The 23,901-nt window shown below is 43.3% G+C and overlaps 1 protein-coding gene across 1 annotated transcript; it reads left to right on the top strand.

Annotated features, from left to right (window-relative positions):
• Positions 1-2,466: 2,466 nt before the first annotated feature.
• IL18 (interleukin 18) lies at positions 2,467-23,901 on the top strand. The gene is made up of 5 exons (XM_075278488.1): positions 2,467-2,523; positions 13,989-14,042; positions 18,180-18,311; positions 21,280-21,413; positions 23,686-23,901. Exons 1-5 carry the CDS (start codon positions 2,505-2,507, stop codon positions 23,899-23,901), a joined length of 555 nt encoding a protein of 184 aa, XP_075134589.1. The 5' UTR covers positions 2,467-2,504.

Below are 23,901 nucleotides of genomic sequence, written 5' to 3'. Positions count from 1 at the left end.
CCCTTTAATTTATTTACATTCATTTATAGGATGGTCAAGAATTTCTTGGCAATGTTCACATGGAATAGTTTTTGTATCAGGTGTTTGGCCCACTCAATTAATATTGGAACTGTATCAGTCACTTTTCAGTAAAGTATTCCAAAAATGTATTTTTTTTTATAGGAGTTGAATTTATATTAGTAGCTAGGACCCCAACCTATTCAAAGAATGGGGGGCCTTTCCCCGCACAGCCTGACTGGTGATGCCATTCACATCAATTCATTCACTAGTCATGCCTTCACTCAGCTTGGCGGTGGTCAGACTGATGTGCAGCGGGGGAATGGACCTCCCATTCTCGCCCCTTTAAATATTGGTTAGGTACTGTTTAATCTTCTGCTTTTTATCTTCTTGCATTTTAGACTATGAATTCTCTCCAGTAGTGAAAAATATAAAGATTCATAAGACTTTTCCCCGGTAACCCTGTTCCCTCTTCTTTACTTTCATTTCCTCACTCTTTTCCTATCTCCCTAATAACCACTAGTGTTGCTAATACCCGGAATTTTCTAAATATATCTGACTTTTTGTCCGGCGCCCTGAATCTACTGGTGAGTGTCATAATCCACTGTATCCACATCCGCTGTATACTGCAATAAGGCACTGAACACTATATATAGCCTCCCAGCCCAGGAGCCCTACCACTTTAGATCTATTTATAAGTATTACTATTATTTGTAGCCTTTTAAGTCTCAGACAGAGCGTCTTTGTAAAAGTTGAAGTCCCCTATAAGCATGTTTCCATATAACATTATCAGCTTGTGTGATTCATAGCACAAAACATATCTTTCCCAGGATCTGAGCAATGGGGCCCTTGGGCAAAAAACGTTCAAGGGGTAACCTTCGCTCTACCTATGACTTTTCAGAGGTTTGGATCCAGACACTCCTACAGACTGATGGCCACCCGTGCACCACTTCTTAGGGGGCATTCACACTGGTGCCCCTGTCAGCGCTGCACCTCCCATGAGACGACCTGAAGCAACCGCTTCAGGCGGCGCTATGCCAGGGCCTCAGGAGGGCGGCATTTTTGCTGACCTAAGCCAGTCCAGGACAAGCTGTCCTGGACTGGCTTAGCGTCACCGTGTCTGCAACCCGACACGGGAAGCGAGCGGTGTATTGGGATGGCCCTGCTGGACGCAGCGCTGCTCTAGCGGCCGCCCCTCACACTCAGGCAGAGAGCAGGTCCTCTCCCTGCTTGCTCTCTGCCTGCGAACGCCGCTCGCTCCGCTCGGCCATACCCCCTTTCCGCTCGACCCCGCCCCTTTCTGCCTGACCCACCCCTTTCTTGCGACCCCGCCCTCTCAGCTCCACCCCTCCCGGGGGGGGCGGCTTTCTGACGCCGCTTCAGGCGGCAGAAAGCCCAGGTTCACCCCAGGTTCACCCCTGGCCCCTGTGCGCCCTGTGTCAGCCCGTCGGGTTTCCGTCCTTAGGGAGCCTTCACATGGAGTTACGCTGCGCTCATTCTGAACGTAAAAACACGTACAGAATGAGCACGTAAAATGCAGCTCCCTTTGACTTGCATGGGAGCCGGCATACGTGCGCTACCCATTGAGGCCTTTTTGGTACGTTTCCCTTATCGGGCCAGCATTGCAGTTCAGCATCAGCATCGGGACATGCTGAACTGCTGAGTACTGGCCAGATGCTGGCTGGCACTGGAGCTGTGTATAAAGCCGGACGTCACCCCCTGATGCTGTCGCTGCAGTGACACGCACACAGCATCTGTCATGGTGGCACATCGCTCACACCAGGCCGGGCTCCCCCATCCTCTCCGCGAGTGAGGGCAGGGTCTGGGCGCCCCTCTCTGGCATCCTGTGATCCGCTGCTCCTTTATACACAGCTCCAGTGAGAGCCAGCATCGGGCCAGTAGTCAGCAGTTCAGCATGTCCCGATGCTGATGATGAACTGCGATGCTGGTCCGATAAGGGAAAAGTACCAAAAAGGCCTCCCATTGATTTCAATGGGTAGCGCATGTATGCCGGCTCCCATTCAAGTGAATGGGAGCTGCTTTTTACACGCTCATTCTGAACATGTTTTATGTTCAGAAAGAGCGCAGTGTAACTCCGTGTCAAGGCTCCCTAAGTCCTGGAGAAACTAGATAGGGGACGGCTTCCCGGCAGTCAGTTCTAAAACTCATTCATTTGAATGGGTTTTAAAAGCAAAAAGCCGGTGTCCATATGCAGCCTCTCCGTGGGGAAACCGTTTTTATTTTTGCCAGACACAAAGTCGGACATAAAGAGGATCTGTCTGAGACTTAAAAGAGTCACTGGAAAAAGTTGCAAGTAAAAGTCACAGTCATTCATAAGAACAAGCAGCGGAGTGTTGTGTAATCTTAGTTTTCTCTGTGCTGCTGAGTTTAGAACTTCCCCTATAGAAAATGCTGATATATAACCACGTGACATAGTGAGATCAGCGCCTGCCTCATCGTGTAAGGTGGGTGGATCTACAAACCTGGCAAACAAACTCAGCAGGGCGATGGAAGTGACTGCAGTAGGTAAGTGTAACTTGGACTTGTGTGTAATGTGTGCGTAAATGTTACACTGACTCTGTTACAGCTCTGTATTCTCTTCCTTAAATTCTACATTTCCTTGTCCACCACCACACTCTGGGGCTTAACCCTACTTAAGCCTAAAGTCTACTGCACAGATTTCCTGCATGCAGTGGATCAGCCAAAAAATCTCTTCTTTCGCTCTTGTGATAATATTCATAGATTTACAAATGTTTTAAGGATATGAGCAGCACTGCGGAGTTTCTCCCAAGAAATCGGAAACAGCAATAAGTATTCCATGGACACCATGTGTGAACATACTCTTCCATTTCCATTTACGAGAAGTTACTCTCTATACACAGTATAGGGGTAGCTCTCTGATTGGTGAGGACTCAGCTGTCGGCTATCTGCAAGGACCCATTGAAATGAATGGAGTAGGAGGTTACATTTCCAACCACTTGCTTCATTCAAACCGGCTGATCCGCAAATCGGCAGGGGGAAACTTCTTGTGTCAAACTGCGGCAATGCATCACAGTTTTTCCTGCAGCACTTTTCAAAGAAAGTCTGCAGAGGAACCTTCGGCTTCCATTATACCTATAGGGAAACTTCCAGTACTTCTGTGGATTTTTTGCCACAATGTGTGGATGGGATTCACTTTAATCCACTTTGCAGGGACTGTATAACACTGGGGGTTTTGCTGCAGTATTGCCACTAAGGCGTCCCAGACTAGGATATGCTACAAATGTATGATAGATATAGGTTCCACTCTGGCACCTGCACATATCTTTAAAATGAAACCCCACCAGGCTCCATCCACCAGCTCTGTGTCACTGCGACTTCGATGACTGTCCTCGATGGTTGGGTTTAATTCAAACAGTCTAGTTCTGTAAGGACCCATTCACATGGAGTAAATGTGCGCTCATTTTGGCAAAATACACGTGTAAAAATAAGACTTCCATTGACTTCAATGAAATTTTTTACATGTGTAAAAAAACACGTCAAAATACATGTAAAAATACGCATGTAAAATGTCATTGAAGTCAATGGGAGCGCGCGTTTACTCCGCGTGAACGGGCCCTTACACCTACAGAAGTTATGGAAACAACGCAGCTCACTGTTCTACACTTCTAACTGCCTAGGGGTATGCAATTAATGTGTCCACGTGTAATTGCTTTGTAAGCGGATTGGGTTTTGCAACCCCAGTGCAAGCGTGAACCTAGAGTTAGAGGTGTAATGCAGAACCAGATGGACGTCTTCCTCTTAGGGCCCCTTCACACGGCGTAAGCGCGACGCTCATTTAGACACGTATACATGTGTCCGAGGGCAGCGCTTCAATGGGATGATTTCAATGGGAAGCACACGTATCCTATTAATATTATAAATGTGAAAGTTTGTGAGTTTGTGGGTTTGTGTGTTTGGATGTTTGCATGTTCGGATGTTTGTTCCTCAATCACGGAAAAACCGCTCCACCGATTTGGCTGAAATTTTCCAGAAAAATATTTAATACACCCGATTAAATAATAGGCTACTTTTCGTCACAATAGCGCACATACGTTTGTGCCAGGACCCCCACAAAACCCAAACTCACACCACCATCTCTGCAATCTCACACACTTTGGACCATAGCAAGCCACAAAATTCATATTGTCCTCTACAGCCTCGCCCCTAACCCCACACAATCACATATACATATACTTTACCACTTTGCCCCTCACCTTAATGATACTCCAGGGGGCTCTCTTTAACGCTTCGGAGCAGCCATGTTTGCCGACCCCCACCGCTCTGACAATCCACGACACCGCCCAACCATGTCAATACCCCTAGGCGGTCTAATAAATGTAAAAAAAAAGTTTAAAAAAAAGTTAAAAAAATATAAAAAAATAAATAAAAAAGAATTAAAAATTCAAATCACCCCCCTTTCCCTAGAACACATATAAAAGTAGTTAAAAACTGTGAAACATATACATGTTAGGTATCCCCGCATCCGAAATCGCCCGCTCTACAAAGCTATACAAATTTTTTTCCTGTTTGTTAAACGCCGTAGCGGGAAAAATGGTCAAAAGTTTTGATTCTGATAAGAATTTAAATAAAAAGTGATCAAAGCAATAACATTTCCCGAAAATGGTAGAACTAAAAATTACACCTGGCCCCGCAAAAAAAGACACCCTATATATCCCCGTTCACGCACGTATAAAAAAGTTACGGCTGTCGGAACATGGCGACTTTTCAAAAAATTATTTTTTAACAGTTTTGGATTTTTTCTAAGGGGTCAAAATGTAAATAAAACCATATAAATTTGGTATCCCCGGAATCGTAATGAAACACAGAATACAGGGGACAGGTCATTTTCGTTGCACAGTGTACGCCGTAAAACCAAAGCCCGTAAGAAAGTCGCAGAAATGCATTTTTTCTTCAAATCCACCCCATTCTGAATTTTTTCCCTGCTTCCCAGTACACTATATAGAATAAAAAATGGTGGCATCATGAAGAAAAATTTGTCCCAGGAGAAATTAAGACCTCATATGGCTCTGGGAGTGGAGAAATAAAAAAGTTATGGGGTTTAGAAGGAGGGGAGTCAAAAACGAAAATCAAAAAATGCCATCGGCGGGAAAGGGTTAACTTCAAATACCTCTATCCCAAAGTCACTATGTAAAGTTTCTCACAACACCGTATATATAGCAGCTCAAATACAAAGTAACTGCAACACAAAAGTCTCGCCTATTCTCTGAATTCTAGCAAAAACAAGATACAAAGTTACATTTCATATCCCATCCCTTATACACAGTACGAAAACCTTACCCACACCTGTATATACCCACTACTACAATCACCGCAGACGAAGTCGCGGGTACCAGCTAGTATGCCAATATACGCGCACTTCACATTGAAATCAATAGGCTCTCTTTTGAGGCGCCGCACTCGGACATGTGTATACGTGTCTAAATGAGCGTCGCGCTTACGCCGTGAGAAGGGGCCCTTACTAGAGATGAGCGAGTACTGTTCGGATCAGCCGATCCGAACAGCATGCTCGCATAGAAATGAATGGACGTAGCCAGCACGCGGGGGGTTAAGCGGCCGGCCGACGTTAAAGCGGAAGTACCAGGTGCATCCATTCTTTTCTATGGAGCGTGCTGTTCGGATCGGCTGATCCGAACAGTATTCGCTCATCTCTAGCCCTCACATTTACTCCATGTAGTTTTGCTTTTATTAATCTAATCTGTGCGTGATATTTTTCGGCTCTTATAGAATACCCCCCTTCCACCCAATCCCCTTAATTTTTCCTTCTGTGTTTAACCATTTGTTTTTATCTTTTATATGTTCTTGTTTATTATTAGTTTTTCCATCAATGTGTGCAATGTTATGGCTTGTTCACAATGTCTTCCATATTACAATCGGAGGAACCGAATGATGTTCATGGTTTATATGCGCAAATAATACGCAAAAGTTTTTCTGTTTTTTTTTCTTACCAATTATTATCTAAGACAATTCTGATTTGTTTCTTGTATTTTTCTAGTTGTTTTTGTGAAAAAAAGTGGTGTCAGATGGATATTCCCAGATTATTATTATTTTGGGTGGTGCTGTATAGATATTATTACTGGTTGGGGGTACTCCGCTTATGACAATTATATCTGGAAGCAGTTCTTGGACACTATTAATTATTGGGAATTTACCAGGCAATTTTGGGGAACCGATGTAGTATTGTTATTGTGAGAGATGTATGACCATAATAATACTTGGCGTGGGCCTCCAGCTATTATACACTGGGTATGAAGAGACCCCAGAGTATATTCATTGTTTATACATTTTTTTTTACTTATATAGCGCCATCATGTTCCGCAGCGCTTTACAGAGTATAATAATTTCATTTCTGGTTCTATCCGAACAAGTTCAGACCAAAACAAACCTGGGGATCACTTTGTCCCAACCGAGGATGAAACAAATCTCTAGAAGACTTCAAACTGAGTAGACCTAGATTTCTCTTTTGTTCGTTGACTTTGATATAGCTGACCCCTTAAATTAGGGGGTCCCTCGGGCTCACGAACGCAGATGTGAACCTAGCGTAACACTTCTATTTTTAGGCCAGGGCCCCACGGACCGTAAATGCCGCGATTTGCCCACAGCGGAGACGCTGCGGGAAAAATCATGGCGTTGTACTGTGCAGGCAAAGTGGATGGGATTCATGCGAATCCCATCCCCACTTTGCGGAAAAGATCGCAGTGCGGACACGCTGCGATTTGCAAAGCCGTTGCGGCTTTGCAAATCGCAGCATGCCAATTATATCTATGGAAACGCCGGCGACTTTCCCATGTACATAATGGGAAGAGAAAGTCAGCGGAGGAAAACTCTGTGAACTTTCTCTTCAAAGCGCTGCGGAAAGAACCACAATGCGATCACGCAGCAGTTCTTCCCGCAGCGCTTTATCACTGCGTTTACGGCCCGTGGGGCCTTAGCCTTAAAAGAATTCGTGCTTTGCAGTATTTTTTCCCACACCTGCGTAAAAATTTTGCAGAGTACTGTACATGATCATTCTCCATTATGGTCAGTTAGAGAATGGTAGGGACAAATTATAGGGAAATAACATGGGTCGGGGCCTCCTTATCTGTGAAGACCTACAGTAGGCACTTTCACAACTCCCCCGTCCTGGTGGTCAATCAAATATGCGCTGAGAAGAGGTGCCCAGGTGGCCATGAATGCAAGCAGTTTGGGTCCATACCTCTCATAAACTTCGGTAGAGTGGACCATGTGTAAGCCCATTGCTCAGGTTCTGGGAAAGATATGGTTTGTCCAAATTCTGGTCTATAACCACTAGAGATGAGCGAACACTAAAATGTCCGAGGTTCGAAATACGATTCGAACAGCTGCACACTGTTCGACTGTTCAAACGGATTTCGAACCCTATTATAGTCTATGGGGGGAAATGCTCGTTTCAGGGGTACGCAAAATTCGATCAAATTATACTTACCAAGTCCACGAGTAACGGTCGGGCTGGATTCTCCTTGAAGTCTTCTCCCGGCGCTGCGTCCCCGCGTCTTCTTCCGGCTGGAATTCACTCTGCCTAGGCATTGGGGCCTAGGCAGAGCCGACTGCGCATGCGAGGGCATGCCCGCGCATGTGCAGTCGGCTCTGCCTAGGCCGGATGCCTAGGCAGAGTGAATTCCAGCCAGAAGACGCCGCGGGGACGCTGCACAGAGAAGACTTCTAAAGGTAAGAGAAGAACCAGAGTTGATTGGCAGAATGTATAGCATTCTGCCAATCAACGCTGGTTCTGCATCAAACCTTAAACTTCGAACAGCTAGTAGTGTTCGATCGAGTACGAGTATTTCGAATACCGTAGTATTTGATCGAACACCTACTCGATCGAACACTACTCGCTCATCTCTAATAACCACGTGACATAGTGAGATCAGAGATGACCTCATTGTGTAAGGTGGGCGGATCTACAAACCTGACAAACTCAGCAGAGGAATGTTATACACTTCACATGGAAGTGACGGCAGTAGGTAAGTGTAACCTTGGGCTTGTGTGTAAATGTTACAGCTCTGTATTCTTGTACTTATATTCTCCATTTCCTTGGCTCCCACCACACCCTGGGGCTTATACAATAAAACTAAAGTCTACTGCATTTAATCTATTGTTCCTTGCATCAGTCCAAAAATCTCTCCTTTATCTCTTGTGACAATCTTCATAGATTTACAAATGTTTTACAGATATGAGCAGCACTTTAGGATCCTAAAGGTATGTCCACATGGAATGTATACACTGCGGAGTTTCTCCCAAGAAACCGGAAGCACTAATAACATTCCATAGATACAATCTGTGAACATACTCTTAAAGGGGTATTCCATTCACAAGAAGTTGCTCTCTATACACAGTATAGGGGGTAGCTCTCTGATTGGTGAGGGTTCTGCAGATCTGCAAAAAATGACAGTAGAAATACTTTAGATTATCACCTCGGATACAGTGTATTTGGTGGAAATCACAGAGAATCCACAGAACAGTCTTAATATAAGACATGCAGATATTGCTGCGGAGTCACTACAGATTCACTACAAGGTCTAAATCAGTGATGGCGAACCTTTTAGAGACCGAGTGCCCAAACTGCAACCCAAAACCCACAAAATTTTCGCGGAGTGCCAACACGACAATATAGACTTAATACTATGCGGATCCACAATTGCGGACAGTTACTGACCAAAAATTACAGTCATGTGGGGCTTTACAGAGCTTTCAATAATACAAACAACGTTGTACTGAAATGTAAAGGTCTCGGCATTTGGTACTTTGAACAATTAATTTTCACTATTTACATCGCACAGGATCTGTTTTATAGTTACCGTGTAATATTCTTACATCCTGTACTAATATCACGTCTGTTATAAAACAGATACTGTGTGATATAAATAGTGAGGGGACCCCAGACAGTATTATATGCTCTGCAGTGGGCCCACCACACAATATTATATTCTCCACAGTACCACAGTAGCCCCCCAGTGTTATATGCTCCGCAGTAGGTGTCCCCCCCCACAGGATTATATGCTCCACAGTGGCATCCACACACAGTATTGTGTGCTTATAAATAGCCCCCCCCAGTATTATATGCTCTTTAGTACACCCCCCAGTATTATAAGCCACCCCAGTATTATAAGCCCCCCCAGTATTATACACTCCCCCCAGTATTATAAGCCCCCTCAGTATTATACACTCCCCCCAGTATTATACACCCCACCCAGTATTATAAGCCCCCCCAGAATTATACACTCCCCCCAGTATTATAAGCCCCCTCAGTATTATACACTCCCCCCAGTATTATACACTCCCCCCAGTATTATACACCCCACCCAGTATTATAAGCCCCCCCAGTATTATACACTCCCCCCCAGTATCATACACCCCACCAAGTATTATAAGCGCTCCCCCCAACATCATATACACAGTGAGCCACTCTCATACTCACCCCTGAAGAGCCGCCGGCATCCACCTTCTTGTCACTGGCGGCGCTGATGACGTCATCGCGCCCGCGTCGGGGCAGAGGTCAAACTCTGCAGCCAGTGTAGGCCGTGGTCGCGCGATCCGCGGCCTACCCTGACAGCTTTCAGCTGTATGTGCATTTGCACATACAACTGAAGGCAGTGATCGCTCATCAACAGGGAATCCTGTACCGGATTCCCTGTTGGTGAGCGATCCGGGCGACCGCACGCGTGCCAGCATGGAGGGCTCTGCGTGCCCTCTCTGGCACGCGTGCCATAGGTTCGCCATCACTGGTCTAAATGAATCATAAAGTTTGCACATCACATAACCTGGGGGGCTATTATACTGATACATGCAAATATTACCTAACACCCATTCTGGTTTCTAAATAGTTACCAATTCACATTGTTTTCAGTAGTAAGCTGCTACCTACCCCTTGCCTACGACTGTTTTTGTCCTGGGGGTCCTGTCTGTAGCCTGCTGACTGGTTTATTGCCTTGCACTAGGGCCCTCTTATATGTAAGGCAAAGATACATGTCCATATAGCAGGAGGCAGGACACAGGTTTGGTTATATTTTCCCACAAAAGGCATTTATGTCCACAGGATATGCCAGAAATGTCTTATAGATGCTTCCATGCCAAGCTTTTCCTGACCTCGACCTTGCTGAGAATATTGTCAGGGATGGTTGGTGTTAGGAATACAGATGTAGTACCGAGCAAATAGTGAGAATCAGTACTAGACACACTGACTAGGCTAACACGGTGTTGAGCATCCAGCACACCCTGAGCCGCATTAATTCCAACCCCACAGTGGTGTTCACCACAGCCCCAGATGGTGAGGATGGAATTGGTGGCTTCTGTCGAGCAGAGCGGTACAGATCAGGGAAAGCTGGACACACAGCGCACCACAAATCGGATCAGAACCAGAAACTGGGAACTCTTACCAGTAGGTCTACAGAGCTGAGATGTAGGCCTGAAGAACCAGCAGGCAGCAGCGGGATCGGCAACGCCTGCACACTGCCGCAGAGATTCTGGTCCGTTCCCTGAAACCTGGAAGCAGGCCGGGAGCAGTAAAGAGGAGAAGGCCAGCAAACCTCCACACAATGGGCTCCATCCCTACTCCTAAGAGTTGGGCTTTACAGAAAATGTACTGTTTCCATATCTCGCATAGAAGTGAAGGCTAGATTCACATTTGCGTTGGAGACTCCATCACAGAGTCCGCCAAAAAAATCTGTGTCGCTTTCAGTTTATCTTTTTGGATAATGGTCCTATAATAACTCTTCTCAGATTGATATAGTTCAGTAATATCGTTTCATTTCTTCTTCAGGAAGATTTTCACGTGGCTTAGTGTGCCACCATTTAGTCTAAAGGTAACCAACATGAAAAAGTACAAGATATCAGACAAATACATATTTTACAAATATGTGGATTCTAGAGAACAGGGTGAATGTATTGTCTATTATAAAGTGCAGAGGTTTGACACGTTACATAGAATTATGCAATAAGAATTACATAGAATCAGGCGTGTAACTGTTAGTATAATAAAAGTATATGTCTAACTATACAACTCCAATAAAAATAGGATGCAGGTCTGAATGCAGCGGCCAGGCTCATCTATCAGTCTAGACGCTACAGCGATGCCTCTGGTCTGTGCCAGTCACTACACTGGCTGCCTATTCATTATAGAATAAAATATAAAGTTATCACTCTCATCCACAAGGCTCTCCATAATGCTGCACCTCCCTACATTTCCTCCCTCATCTCTGTCTACCCCCCAACCTGTGTTCTCCGTTTACTCAATGACCTAACACTTACATCCTCTATTATCAGAACCTCCCACGCTCATATACAAGACTTCTCCCGAGCTGCACCACTTCTCTGGAATGCTCTACCCCGGACAATCAGATTAACTCCCAATTTCTACAGTTTCAAACGCAAACTAAAGACGCATATTTTCAGACAGGCCTATCACAATGTCTAACGTAAACCCTTAACCCTCCTCTGTCCCCGCTCCCACATTTCCCCACATGATATGATGTCATTTCAGGCTAACTTTATCTGTCCAAGCTCCATCCACATGTTAAAGGACACAACTGTCGACGGCTTATAAAGTTTTATGTTTATGTAATGACCTCTATTACAAAAGTGTCTGACCTCTGCATAAGCAATATCGCCCCTGCTACCTCTTGTGTCACCCCCTCTACCTCATAGATTGTAAGCTCTTGCGAGCAGGGCCCTCAGTCCCATTGTGTGAAATGACTTTCTTTGGAATGTATCTGTCTGTATTTGAACCCTACAAATTGTACAGCGCTGCGGAATATGTTGGCGCTATATAAATAAAATGTATTATTATTATTATTATATTATTGATGTCAATGGCCTTGTTTTTCTAAAACCAAAAAATCAAAATGTAAAAATCATAATTGCGAGATCTTTGTCTTTGTAATTCTGTGCTGTCCCTATGGCAGGCAGAGATATCGTTCTATGGCTTATAAACTTTATGTGTCTGCTTCTGGACTGCCGCTTGACTATGGCTGGATTAACACCAGCAATTGCTCTACGTTTAGGGATTCCGTCCCCGAATCCACTTGAAAAGTGCGGAGAAAAAAGTCCTGCAAGTTGGAGTTTTCTCTCTGCATTTTTTGGACGGAAACCCAGCAGGCCCTATTATAATCTATGGGGTCTACGGGTTTCCACGGGGAACTGCTTTTTAAGTGGATTGGGTTTGGTTTTTTGGGTCCCTAAACAGACCCAAAGAACGGAAACCCAGTGCAGGTGTGAAGCTAGAGTATATCTGTTTGAGCGGTCCACCTGGTTTATTACCTTATCTGCCTTTCCAATCCCTGTATACACAGCACTGTATACATTGTGTACACAATACAGGAGCAGACCTGATAAGACTTTCTGTCTGGTCTGATGGGAAATGTATGTGCTGCTGGGTCCTAGAGGTGCTAGATCAGCTCTGTAGTGGGGGGTTAATGTATCGGCCCCAGTTATAGGGGAAACTAGCAAATAATTTTTAAAAAGTCATGTTAAATTACCCCCAAAGATCTATTATGACCTTGTGGGGTACAATATATGAAAAAAAAATTTAAAAAAATAAATCAAGAGCAAACAAAAAAGGAAACTAGCCCCATCCCGGGCACCAATATGTGCCACCTCTGTAAAAATAACTGTATTGAAAAGGAATAATATTTAAAAAAAAAAAACAGTAGCATTATTTAAATATAAAAAAATGCATGAAAAATGAGAAAAACAGACAAAGTTTCCCTCCTTTTTTGTTTACATTTTTTCAGGCATTAAACTATAGAAAAAAAAACGTAAAACATAAAAAAATTACATAAAAACAAAGCATATGTATCCCTAAAAAAATATGCAAAAATTTGTAATATGATATTTGAATAGCCCAAATATATACTGTACATACATATAATGGAAATGTGTCCAGTCATAAGTCAGGGAAAATTGATCCTGAAGTGGTTAAAGAAGCAGCTCTAGGGAATAACTCAAGGATCTCTTGAATGGCAAACATGCTATAGTCCTTCCATTGTGCTAACTGGAAGAACAAGAGAATGTTTCACCATTCAGCCCTGTCGTTGTTCCGAGGAGTTTCGAAGCAGACAGGGGTAATGTAGCGGCATTACTACACCGCACCTGCTGTTCCCAAGGCATAGACAGAAGAGGACTGCAAGGGAATGACAGAGGTATTTTTTCTTTTGTGTATAATGTGAGGGCATTATATATAGTGAAGGGCCATTATGTAGTGAGTGACATATTAAAGGCGATATTATGCAGTGGGGGCAACAATGAGAGGGAAATTTAACTGTTGGGGCCATATTAAGGGTGAAATTTACCATGGGGGCATTAGACTGTAAGGACTTTATACTGTGGGGGGACCACAAGGAGCATGGTACCATAACAGCATTATGCAATGTGCGGGCACAAAGGAAATAGTTGGGAATGGTTGGAGACAAGGGTTGTGCTGGTGGCTTGGTTTACGATATGTAAATTTGCTGCGGCATGTCCCTCTTTTAGTTCTTTAAAAGTTGGGAGATGTGAGGTGCTGCAGTCACCCCCTGTATTCCTGGGAAAAACACCACCAGATGACATGGGCCTTATGGATAGTGAAATCCCGTACCCTTGGTGCACATACACATTAGATGAACCTGATGATTTTAGTCATTCAGGCCAACCAACTAAAGTGTATAAGGGTTGACCCAACAACAAATTATACATGTTCGGTCTTTTGTTCTTGCAGATGATAGGCTGCTACCAAAGATGTTTGGCAATGACTTATTCCCCTCTTCTTATTGAAAACACCTGCATACTTGGCTGACTAAGGTTGTATGGGGGGTTGGAAGGAATAGCAGTCATTCAAGTAAAAACTATCGATGTGTAAGGTATAGTTTAATGATGTCTTTTCCCACAGATTTCTGTAAAAGGACACTTGGTGATCAGCCGATTGTCAGGACCCTTTTAACGACTATTTTATTTTTTTACAGAAATGGACTTTGAGTTATGTCGCATAGTAGAGGATGGAATCTTATATTTCAAAGGTACGTGTCAGAAACTTTAGTACAACAATGCCATGAGCAGGACGGGAGGGTTGTTTTTTTTTGTTTGTTTTTTTAAGGAAACTCTAGACTTCCTCCAATAACAGTCACTTGTTGATATACCGTATATACTCGAGTATAAGCCGACCCGAATATAAGCCGAGGCCCCTAATTTTACCACAAAAAACTGGGAAAACTTATTGACTCGAGTATAAGCCGAGGGGGGGAATGCAGCAGCTACTGGAAAATTTCAAAAATTAAAATGGTCGGAGTTTTTGGGTGCAGTAGTTGCTGGGTGCTGGGGAAGGGGAGGGGGTGTTTTGGTTGTCTGTCTGCCCCTTCCCTGAGCTTGAGGACTGGGGGTTTTCCCCCACGTGGAATTCAGCCTGGCTGAATATAGGGGATCTGCAGTGCTCCTATTAACCCCTTCCCGACAGAAGAGGAGCACTGCAGATCCCCTATATTCAGTAGACCGGGCACTTTCAGACACAGGGATACCTAATGTGTATGTTTCGCAGTAATTTTCTACTTTTGCATGTATTCTAGGGAAAGGAGGGATTTACTACTTTTTTTTTTTTTTTAAGCTTCTTTTTTTCCCCCACTATTAATGGGAGATTCTATACATTGATATTGTGGCTGGTCATAGACCCCTCCTCCTTGAAAAATATAAATAAATTTTTTTTGCTGACTCAAGTATAAGCTGAGGGGGGCTTTTTCAGCACAAAAACTGTGCTGAAAAATTCGGCTTATACTCGAGTATATATGGAAAATGTTGTACTCCAAGTAAAGTCAGTTTCCTAAAATATTCATCTACCAGCTGTGTTTCGGGAAGATCTTGCTTAATGAATGAGAAATAATGCAGAATGATGTAATGTATTAACCTTGTGTCACACTGGCTGATATGCAGTGACCCCTGCTTATGGTGCATCATTGTATAAGAAGAATGCAAAAAAAATAAGTTCAAGATTTGGGATTGGGGCAGTGAATAATAAATAGATGTAAGAGTGTAATACAAGATGTGCTGGATTCTTCTATAAATCCCATAAAACGTTAATCTCTGCATTCAGTATAACAGATCTCATATTGGGGTAGTAGTAATAGTAACAGTGATGCAGTAACATTGTCGTCCCTGCACCCCAGGTATGTCACAAAGGCAGGGGTTACGATTTTTAATAACAGGTTCTGTGCGGGGAAGGTGGATAGCAGTACGCTGAGTGTGGCATGCAAATATTTTTTGGGGGGAAAACACTGGCAGCTCACATGGTGTGATGTGAAAATTTAGAGGCCACTGTCCCTTTTTGAGCTCCTGTCACTCACAGTGATCCCTGTCCCCCTAATATAAATTATGGCTCTATATATTATATGGGTTATCCACCTTTTTAACATTGATGCCTATGAGGCTAATATTACATCTGCAGCCAGGACCCCTGCAGATCAGCTCTTCTGACACTGTCTGGATACAGAGTTCCAGCTTTTCACCATAGCTTTCCCTTGCTGATTGTTCCTTTGGGTATTTTAATTGAACCAATAAAGGCTATATTTTAATACGTCCCATTTTGGGTAGGTTATACTCCCCTACTCTGAGTTTACATGAGCTCATATGTATAAGGGTTTCTCATGCTGTGGAATCAGACGTGGAATCTCCAGCAAGATGGAGCAGGACACTTATTTTTCAGGATGCCGCTGTGATCTCTGCCTCCTATCGAAAACTGCAAGAGGTGGATCCAGCTCATAATCAGTGGCAGATTCCACCATGTGAGCATACCCTTATATTCACCTTTATGTCCCACATAGTTTAATGCACCACCCCACAGTATATTGGTTCCCATTAGAGATGAGTGAACACTAAAATGTTCAGGGTTCGAAATCCGATTCGAACAGCCGCTCACTGTTTGACTGTTCGAACGGGTTTCGAACCCCATTATAGTCTATGGGGGGAAATGCTCGTTTCAGGGGTACGCAACATTCGATCAAATTATACTTACCAAGTCCACGAGTGAGGGTCTGGCTGGATTCTTCTCCCTGCGCAGCTTCCCCGCGTCCTCTTCCGGCCTTGAATTCACTCTGCTAGGCATCGGGCCTAGGCAGAGCCGACTGTACATGCCCGCACTACAAGCATACGCAGTTGGCTCTGCCCAGGCCCCGTGCCTAAGCAGAGTGAATGCAGAGCCGGAAGAGGACACAGGAGCGCTGCGCAGGGAGAAGACTTCTAAAGGTAAGAGAAGAACCAGCGTTGATTGGCAATGTATAGCATTCTGCCAATCAACGCTGGTTCTGCATCGAATCTTAACTTCGAACAGCGAGTAGTACTCGATCGAGTACGAGTATTTCGAATACCGTAGTATTCGATCAAATACCTACTCGATCGAGTACTACTCGCTCATCTTTAGTCCCCATCCACTATAACGGACTACATCACTGCCCTATCCAGTATAATGTTCTCCATACAATATAATGTCTCCCATATAGTGGCCCCACATACTATACTATGTCCCTCATATAGTGGCCTCCATACTTTAGAATGTCCCCCATATAGTGGCCCCCACACAGTGTAATATTCCTCTTATGGTGGCCCATACCTAGTGTTTAACGTCTACTTACCTCTCTCCTTGCTCCAAAGCTGCTGATCTCCCACAGTCCCAACATTAATTCACTGCAATATCCTGCAGTCACCACTAGGGTGACACAGTGTAAGAAGATTTTAACAGCGTTCATTGTGTTCAATGGTAGTTGTATTATTCCCCGTAGTGGTGGCTGCAGGCAGCAGATTTTATAATGCTAAGCTATATAAGGGAGATTTATCGATGTATTTATATAAGTTTCCTGGTGTTAATACATTGAAACCATATGGGGAATGATTTCTACAAGGTATTTTAAAAGTAGCAATTTAGTGCATAAAGTTGGGCCCAATGGTCCTCTGGCGTCTTGTTTAGGCTTCTCATGGCTTCTGGCTGAAGTCGGTGGTACTCGGAGTCAGAACTGAGGCCCAATCACAGGCTTCGGTGGTGACACTGTGGCCGTGATGTCAGCCAGAGGCTGGTAGAGGCCTGAAGAAGACACCAAGAGTCTCAAACTCTATAAGGATGCCCAGGAGAGGGGAGGAAAGTGAGTATATCTGTTTGTTATTTTTACTAATCTTCCCTTATTATACTCTGGGATGTCAGGAGACCCTGGAGTATACTATTGTTTCGTTGGTGAACCCAAACTTTTGGAAAATTCAGGTCGAATCCAGTTGTATCTGAATTGGTTTACTCAACACTAGAAGGGACCAATAACATACTCAGCTGGGATTCCTGCAGGATTATACTAGAAGCCAAGCAGGTTTGGAACTAAACCTTATACACTGGATAGCCAGAGCAAAGTTTTTGGGCCCTCGATGTTTTTCAAAACAAACTGGAGGGTTGAACCTCATGAATATTTGTAGAAACAATCAAATCTAGTATATTTCACCCATCTCTAGTCCTATCAAGAAAGAGATAACCCAATTGAGGGAATAGTGGTAGAGTAATGCCAAGGCCACATATAGCAGGTTTATTGCAGGATGCCATGGACATCCTACCTTGGACCCACCAATGATAAAAAGCAGCTGAAATCAAAGGATTTTCACTAACGCGCTGCAACCATGACAAATGTGAACCTGGCCTATGTCTGTGATGCCGTCCAAAATAGAATGATCCAGCATCAAATTCCTTCAATAAAACTTAACTTTTATTGTGAAAGAACATTACACGTTCCATAAAAGTTCAACTTATCGATGGCAGAGTAGAAATACAAAAAACGTCTGGATGCCCAAGGCATCCTATTAAGGCCATATACCTTTAACATCATCGGACACATATATCGAAGGACACATGAGTGAGCTGACACAATTTCATTCATTTCATCTATGTCTGTGCTGTGTACATCAATGTGGATATGCTTTGGATGGTAGCGTCCCAACAGTTCCTGTGAATAATTCCTAATTCTGGAGGCCATATAAGACTTTAGCTAGAGCCAAGTCCATGTCCTATCACAAGATAACAGGAATATGAGTAGCGCTATCCATAGACATCTCCTTCTATAGTGGGACAACACCATATCCTATACTACAAGGTCAAGTATATTAACCTTTTTATAATGTGTAATGCCTTCATTTTACAGATAACTTACAGACAGATTCATGGAAAAAGTCGGATTTGGCAATAACAGGATCTATTAAAAACATTTTTAACCAATGGTTGGAAGCTCACCCTGATGAACCCGACGGTGTAATCTTTACTGAACCAGGATCAGGTACTGAAAGCAAATTGTGTCCAGTACACTTGCAATTTAAGATGGAAAGTTTCTAGTGATTAAATGAGGTTTGAATATATACTGTAAATTGGTTGATCTTTCTTGCACCACAGAATGTCATAGCAAAATACACAAAAATTATACTTTCTTCCTCAATCCTAGTGTTGCTCCATTTCAGTCTCTTAATGGGTCCCCACCCTCCTACTTTTTGGACCCTCTGCACCAAACAAATACCTGGCATGTAGTGAAACTAGAACTCCGCAGGGATATATTTTAATTCTAAAACTTCAGACAATTCCTTTAAATGAGTTGTCCCATCGCAAGGATCCTATCTATACTTCTTGTTAATGTGAATGTAAGACTTTTCCTAAATACACTGCTTCAGCAAAACTGCTTTGTTTGTCCACTATCTTACTTTATTCAATTCTTTGTGGCCACAGCCCTGACTTATCTGGTCATAAGTCAAGTGATGTATCAGCCTGCTCTCAGGGGGGAGGGAGGAGGGGCTAAGTGTATGGGAGCGAGCCTGGAGGGGGGGGGGGTAGTTTACCCTTTGGGGGGGAAGGGGCTGCCAATACACTCCCCGACATCCGCTGTAATAGAGAGGCGGATGCCGGGGACGGTTAGACGCCAGCACAGATGCCAGCAACATCGCTATGCTCCTGCCCTACATGAAGCCAGCAGCGGCAAGAGCGATGCTGCTATTCCGGGGGGGGGCGGAGCATCTGTGCTGGCGTCTGTGCATCTGTGCCGGCGTCTACACTCTCCGGCATCCGCCTCTCTATTACAGCGGATGCCAGGTCTGTATTCACATATGCAAAGCCAAGCCCTGCGTGCGCACACTCATAGATGGTGAGACCAGTCCAGCCTTCACAATGCGAATACAGACCCGGCACCCGCTGTAATAGAGAGAGGTGGATGTCGGGTCTGTATTCGCATTGTGAAGGCTAGACTGGTCTATGAGCATGCACGCAGGGCCAGCGGCATCTCGCCGCTTGGCTGTGTATATGTGAAGACAGAAGATACTACAAACGAAGACTGGTGAGTATGCGACGTGGGACAACCCCTTCAAGTAAAGGTTTAATGTAGATCTTCTGGGTCCTGGTGCAAACTGTCTTACCCCTCAATGTATTGTGTGGCTGAATCATATAATGTCTTATTCATGTGTGCCACTCTTCCTAGCCCATGTGTGTCTGTTCTTGGCATCCATGATTCATATTCAGAAGGTGGATCATAGAGACAGGTACGTTGTCTCAAATATCTGTCTACATATTTCATATGCCAGCAACAAGAGCAGACAGACGTCAAGGGGCTGGGAAGATCAATACACACAAAATAAGAAAGAAGATGCTAATAAGCTGCTACTTATCTAGCAGTTCCACAGCTACAAGATGGACTCACATATTTTCTTCTGCACTATACACGTGCCGCTTTCTATTGCTCACTTTGGAAATTCCCTAATTCTAAAGGAAAAAAATAAGCTGATTCAACTGATCTGCTCTTCCCAACCACTGATGACACCGATCATTCACCAACACATCTTAGTGAGACATCTTTCACTGTTTTACTCTAGGCAGAAATTAATGGCAGAGGATATATAGAAAATACTGCAGACGTTTCTGTAATACACATCATAATACTCAGTATTATATCATTGTAGCAAGATAGGGGGGTTAACAATAATTATATCTCAGGTAGAAAGGTAGAGAACAGTATAGCACATGTAGTATGGGTACAGCACAGTACAATACATACAGTACAGGTAGAGAGCAGTACAGTACATGTAGTACAGGTAGAGAGCAGTACAGTACATGTAGTACAGGTAGAGAGCAGTATAATACATGTAGTACAGGTAGAGAGCAGTATAATACATGTAGTACAGGTAGAGAGCAGTATAATACATGTAGTACAGGTAGAGAGCAGTACAATACATGTAGTACAGGTAGAGAGCAGTACAATACATGTAGTACAGGTAGAGAGCAGTACAGTACATGTAGTACAGGTAGAGAGCGGTACTGTACATGTATATGTAAATGTAAATAACAGGCAGCGAGAAGTACAGTATAATACGTATAAATCAGAGGTAGAAAGTAGTATAATACTGTATATGTACGGTATATCACAAGTAGAAAGTAGTATAATACATGTACGGTATATCACAAGTAGAAAGTAGTATAATACATGTACGGTATATCACAAGTAGAAAGCAGTATAATACATGTACGGTATATCACAAGTAGAAAGCAGTATAATACATGTACGGTATATCACAAGCAGAAAGCAGTATAATACATGTACGGTATATCACAAGTAGAAAGCAGTATAATACATGTACGGTATATCACAAGCAGAAAGCAGTATAATACATGTACGGTATATCGCAGTATAATACATGTATTGCAGATAGGGAGCATATAAAAAAACTAAAAACTTGAAAGTCTTCAGTAGATGATACCTTTTTTTAATGGCTAACTCATAATGATGACAGATTATAACGTTTCAAAGCTTTCGGCTTCTTCTTTTTTAGTTATATCTGAAGAAGAAGCCGAGAGCTTTGAAACGTTATAATCTGTCATCATTGTGAATTAGCCATTAAAAAAGGTATCATCTACTGAAGACTTTCAAGTTTTTTGTTTTTTTGTATTTTCTACCCACTGGCTAACACAGTACAAAAACAACATTCTCCTTACACCAGATAGGGAGCATAAATACATTGCATCCAGTGCTGTTTCACTTCATATTGTATACAGTACTATAATAGTATAAGTGTGAAGCACTGCGGGTGAAATTCTGAATGTCAGAAACACATTTGCTATGATCTGTATTGAGGTTACTGCAGTCCCCTTATACCTCTATATTGTGAACATGTCTGCTTTACCCCTCTATTCCAGAGCCAGCAGTGTATAGTCAGTACGTAATGACACAAGCAGTCAGACATGTGAATGTGCTTTCTCTTTATCACTTTCAGACACGCAAACGTTTGAGCTTCAGCTGTATAAAACCACCAGCTTTAGTGATGGCGTCTCTGTGGCGTTCAGTGTAAAATATAAAGGTGTGAAATATCACTTGTGCTGCACAGAAGACATGAAGCTTTACTTTAAGGTAAGACTAAGACTACTCCTACAAAGTGCACAACCTAACCCACCCACAGATTTAACTCTTTACATTAAACACATGACAACACTACAAAAAAAATGAGTGATATGTGCTTCTCTCCAGATAAAGTCTCCCTATTCGACTTAAAATTGGTGTAGGGGAAAGGTCTGCAAGGAGGATTTTATTTGCCAGTTTCTAAATAAAATTGTCGGAAACCCAGTGGATCCCATTATAGTTTATGGGGTCCGAGGGTTTCCATGTGTAACCACTTTTTAAGCAAATAGAGGTTCTGTCTTTTGGGTCTCCATGAGGACCCGAAGAACGCAAACCCAAATAATGGTGGAAACTGAGCGAGAGGAGTCTGACCCCATTCTTGGCAAGGTACTAATTGAGCTAGGACTTTCCTGCACGTGCCCACCTGCCATAGCTGTTCCCTCAAGAAGCCCCCAGATGTCCATTCAACTTTTGTGACTGTTTTAGAAGTCCACTCCTCCATTGTTTGGGTCCCCTGACGAACGCAAACAATGGTAAGACTATGCTAGTGTGAACTTAGCGTAACTTGTGAGTTCCCCCACTATGAGGCTCATGGTAAACCCTGTGTGGTTCACCACCAAACCTCTCTTCCTATGAAAACAGTGCCCGTGATCTACCACCAAAGATAGCAGGCACTGATTGAAGGGAGAAGGACTAGCAATGTATGTGAATGACATCACTGGTCCCTGTCCAATGATTGGCCTTCATGGTCACGTGGGGCGCAGAGATTTCAGGGTCTGATGAACAGTGAATAACCAAAAAGGCTTCAGCAGCACACACCAGAGCAACAGGTTCACCAGGTATGTGTTTTTTGTTTTTTTTATGTTACATCTGTACCGGACCTCTCCTGTGTTTGCCCATTCCTGGACAACCCCTTTAAGAATAATGTCCTATAGTGACCTCCATACCATATAATGCCCCATTGCGGCTCTCGCTATAGCATCATGTTCCATAGTGTCCCCGCCACCCAGTATGGTATACCATAGTGGCCCCTATGGTTTTTGTCAAAAATTTCTGGTTCAGTTGAGATGAGCAAACATAAAAAAACTGTGTTACTAACCACTCCTGGGCTCCACTGTGTGTCTTCAGGCCTCCTAAATAAAGTCAGAGACAGCTGTGGCCTGTGATTGGGCCTCAAAGGTCACGTGGGTTAAGGCAGCATTATTATGCGTCATCACACCAGAGCCACCGATGTGACCTCTGGGGACCAATCACAGGGCTCAGTGGTCTAAAAGTCATTGAAGAGGCCAGAAGACAAAGGCATAAGGAACCTATGTGGGGGCCCAGTAGAAGTGAGTAACACTTTTATGTCATGTTTAATCACTTCTCCTGGCACTCCGCTTACTATATTCTGGAGTCTGAAGAGACCTGTAGCAAACCCAAAGTAGTGTCTGCTGCAAATCAGATGACCATTTTACACATGGTCACATAGTACGTGTGGAACAAATTACAGCATGTAATATTTCAGACAATATTGTGGAGCAGACTGACTTGCAGACCGCCAGAGACAACTGTCTATCAAGGGCTCCAAAAACATCTCCTCTATAGATAAATTGACCTCCACCATATTGCTTCATCATATAGGCAAGTGTTTGCTGCTTGACCATATTTTGTTATTTTCACTCTCAATTTTCTCGCATTTCTTATAGTAAATTTGTTGGCCATTGGTATTCCGTGGTCTCGCTGTGTTTTGCTCACTTTTGTAAAAAGTGGCAAAAAAAGACTAAAATGGTAAATTTGTAGGTCCTTCGCATGTCATGGGCTCCCTCTACTCTACCCATTATTGTAAAAAGTAGTGAGCGAGGTGCAGAAAGAGGAAAAAGGTAAATTTGTAGGGTCTTGGCTTCAGTCTGTTCTGCCCGCGATTGTAAAAAGTGGTGAGTGAGGTGCAAAAAGAGGACAATGGTACATTTGTAGGGCCTTGGCAGGTCCTCAGTTCGCTCTACCCTACCCATTATTGTAAAAAGTGGTGAGCGAGTTACAGAAAGAGAGGAATAGTAAATTCTCTTAATTTGAAACGACTGTATCTTCATGATGTAGATGTAATCCTATCTGTAAATTTTTTTCTATGAATAAATATTCGTTATCATATATCGCCTTTATAAGTGACTTTTATTATTACCCTTTTATAAACGTTTAATAAAAATACTGACCACAAAATTCATGGACAAGATAATAATAATGGACATTTAGGAACAGCTGTAACCCCCAATAATAATATTTGCACATGTGTTTAACATTACAGAAAGGAGACTGCCCGGAGACCATTGCTGGAACCTGTAGCAACATCATCTTTTTCCAAAAACAATTCAGTGATGGCGACGACTGCTTCAAATTCCAGTCATCGCTACAAGCTGACTATTATTTAGCCGTCAGTGACGAAGGTGGAAAACAGAAATTAGTCCTCCAAAAATGTAAAGGATTTAATGAAAAACAAAAATTTGATATAAGGTCTACTTAG

The sequence above is a fragment of the Leptodactylus fuscus genome, chromosome 6, assembly GCF_031893055.1.
Source record: "Leptodactylus fuscus isolate aLepFus1 chromosome 6, aLepFus1.hap2, whole genome shotgun sequence".
In the NCBI taxonomy this organism is placed as follows: Eukaryota; Metazoa; Chordata; class Amphibia; order Anura; family Leptodactylidae; genus Leptodactylus; species Leptodactylus fuscus.
Note: the sequence above shows the minus strand (reverse complement) of the source record. Positions and strands in the feature narration are given on the sequence as shown.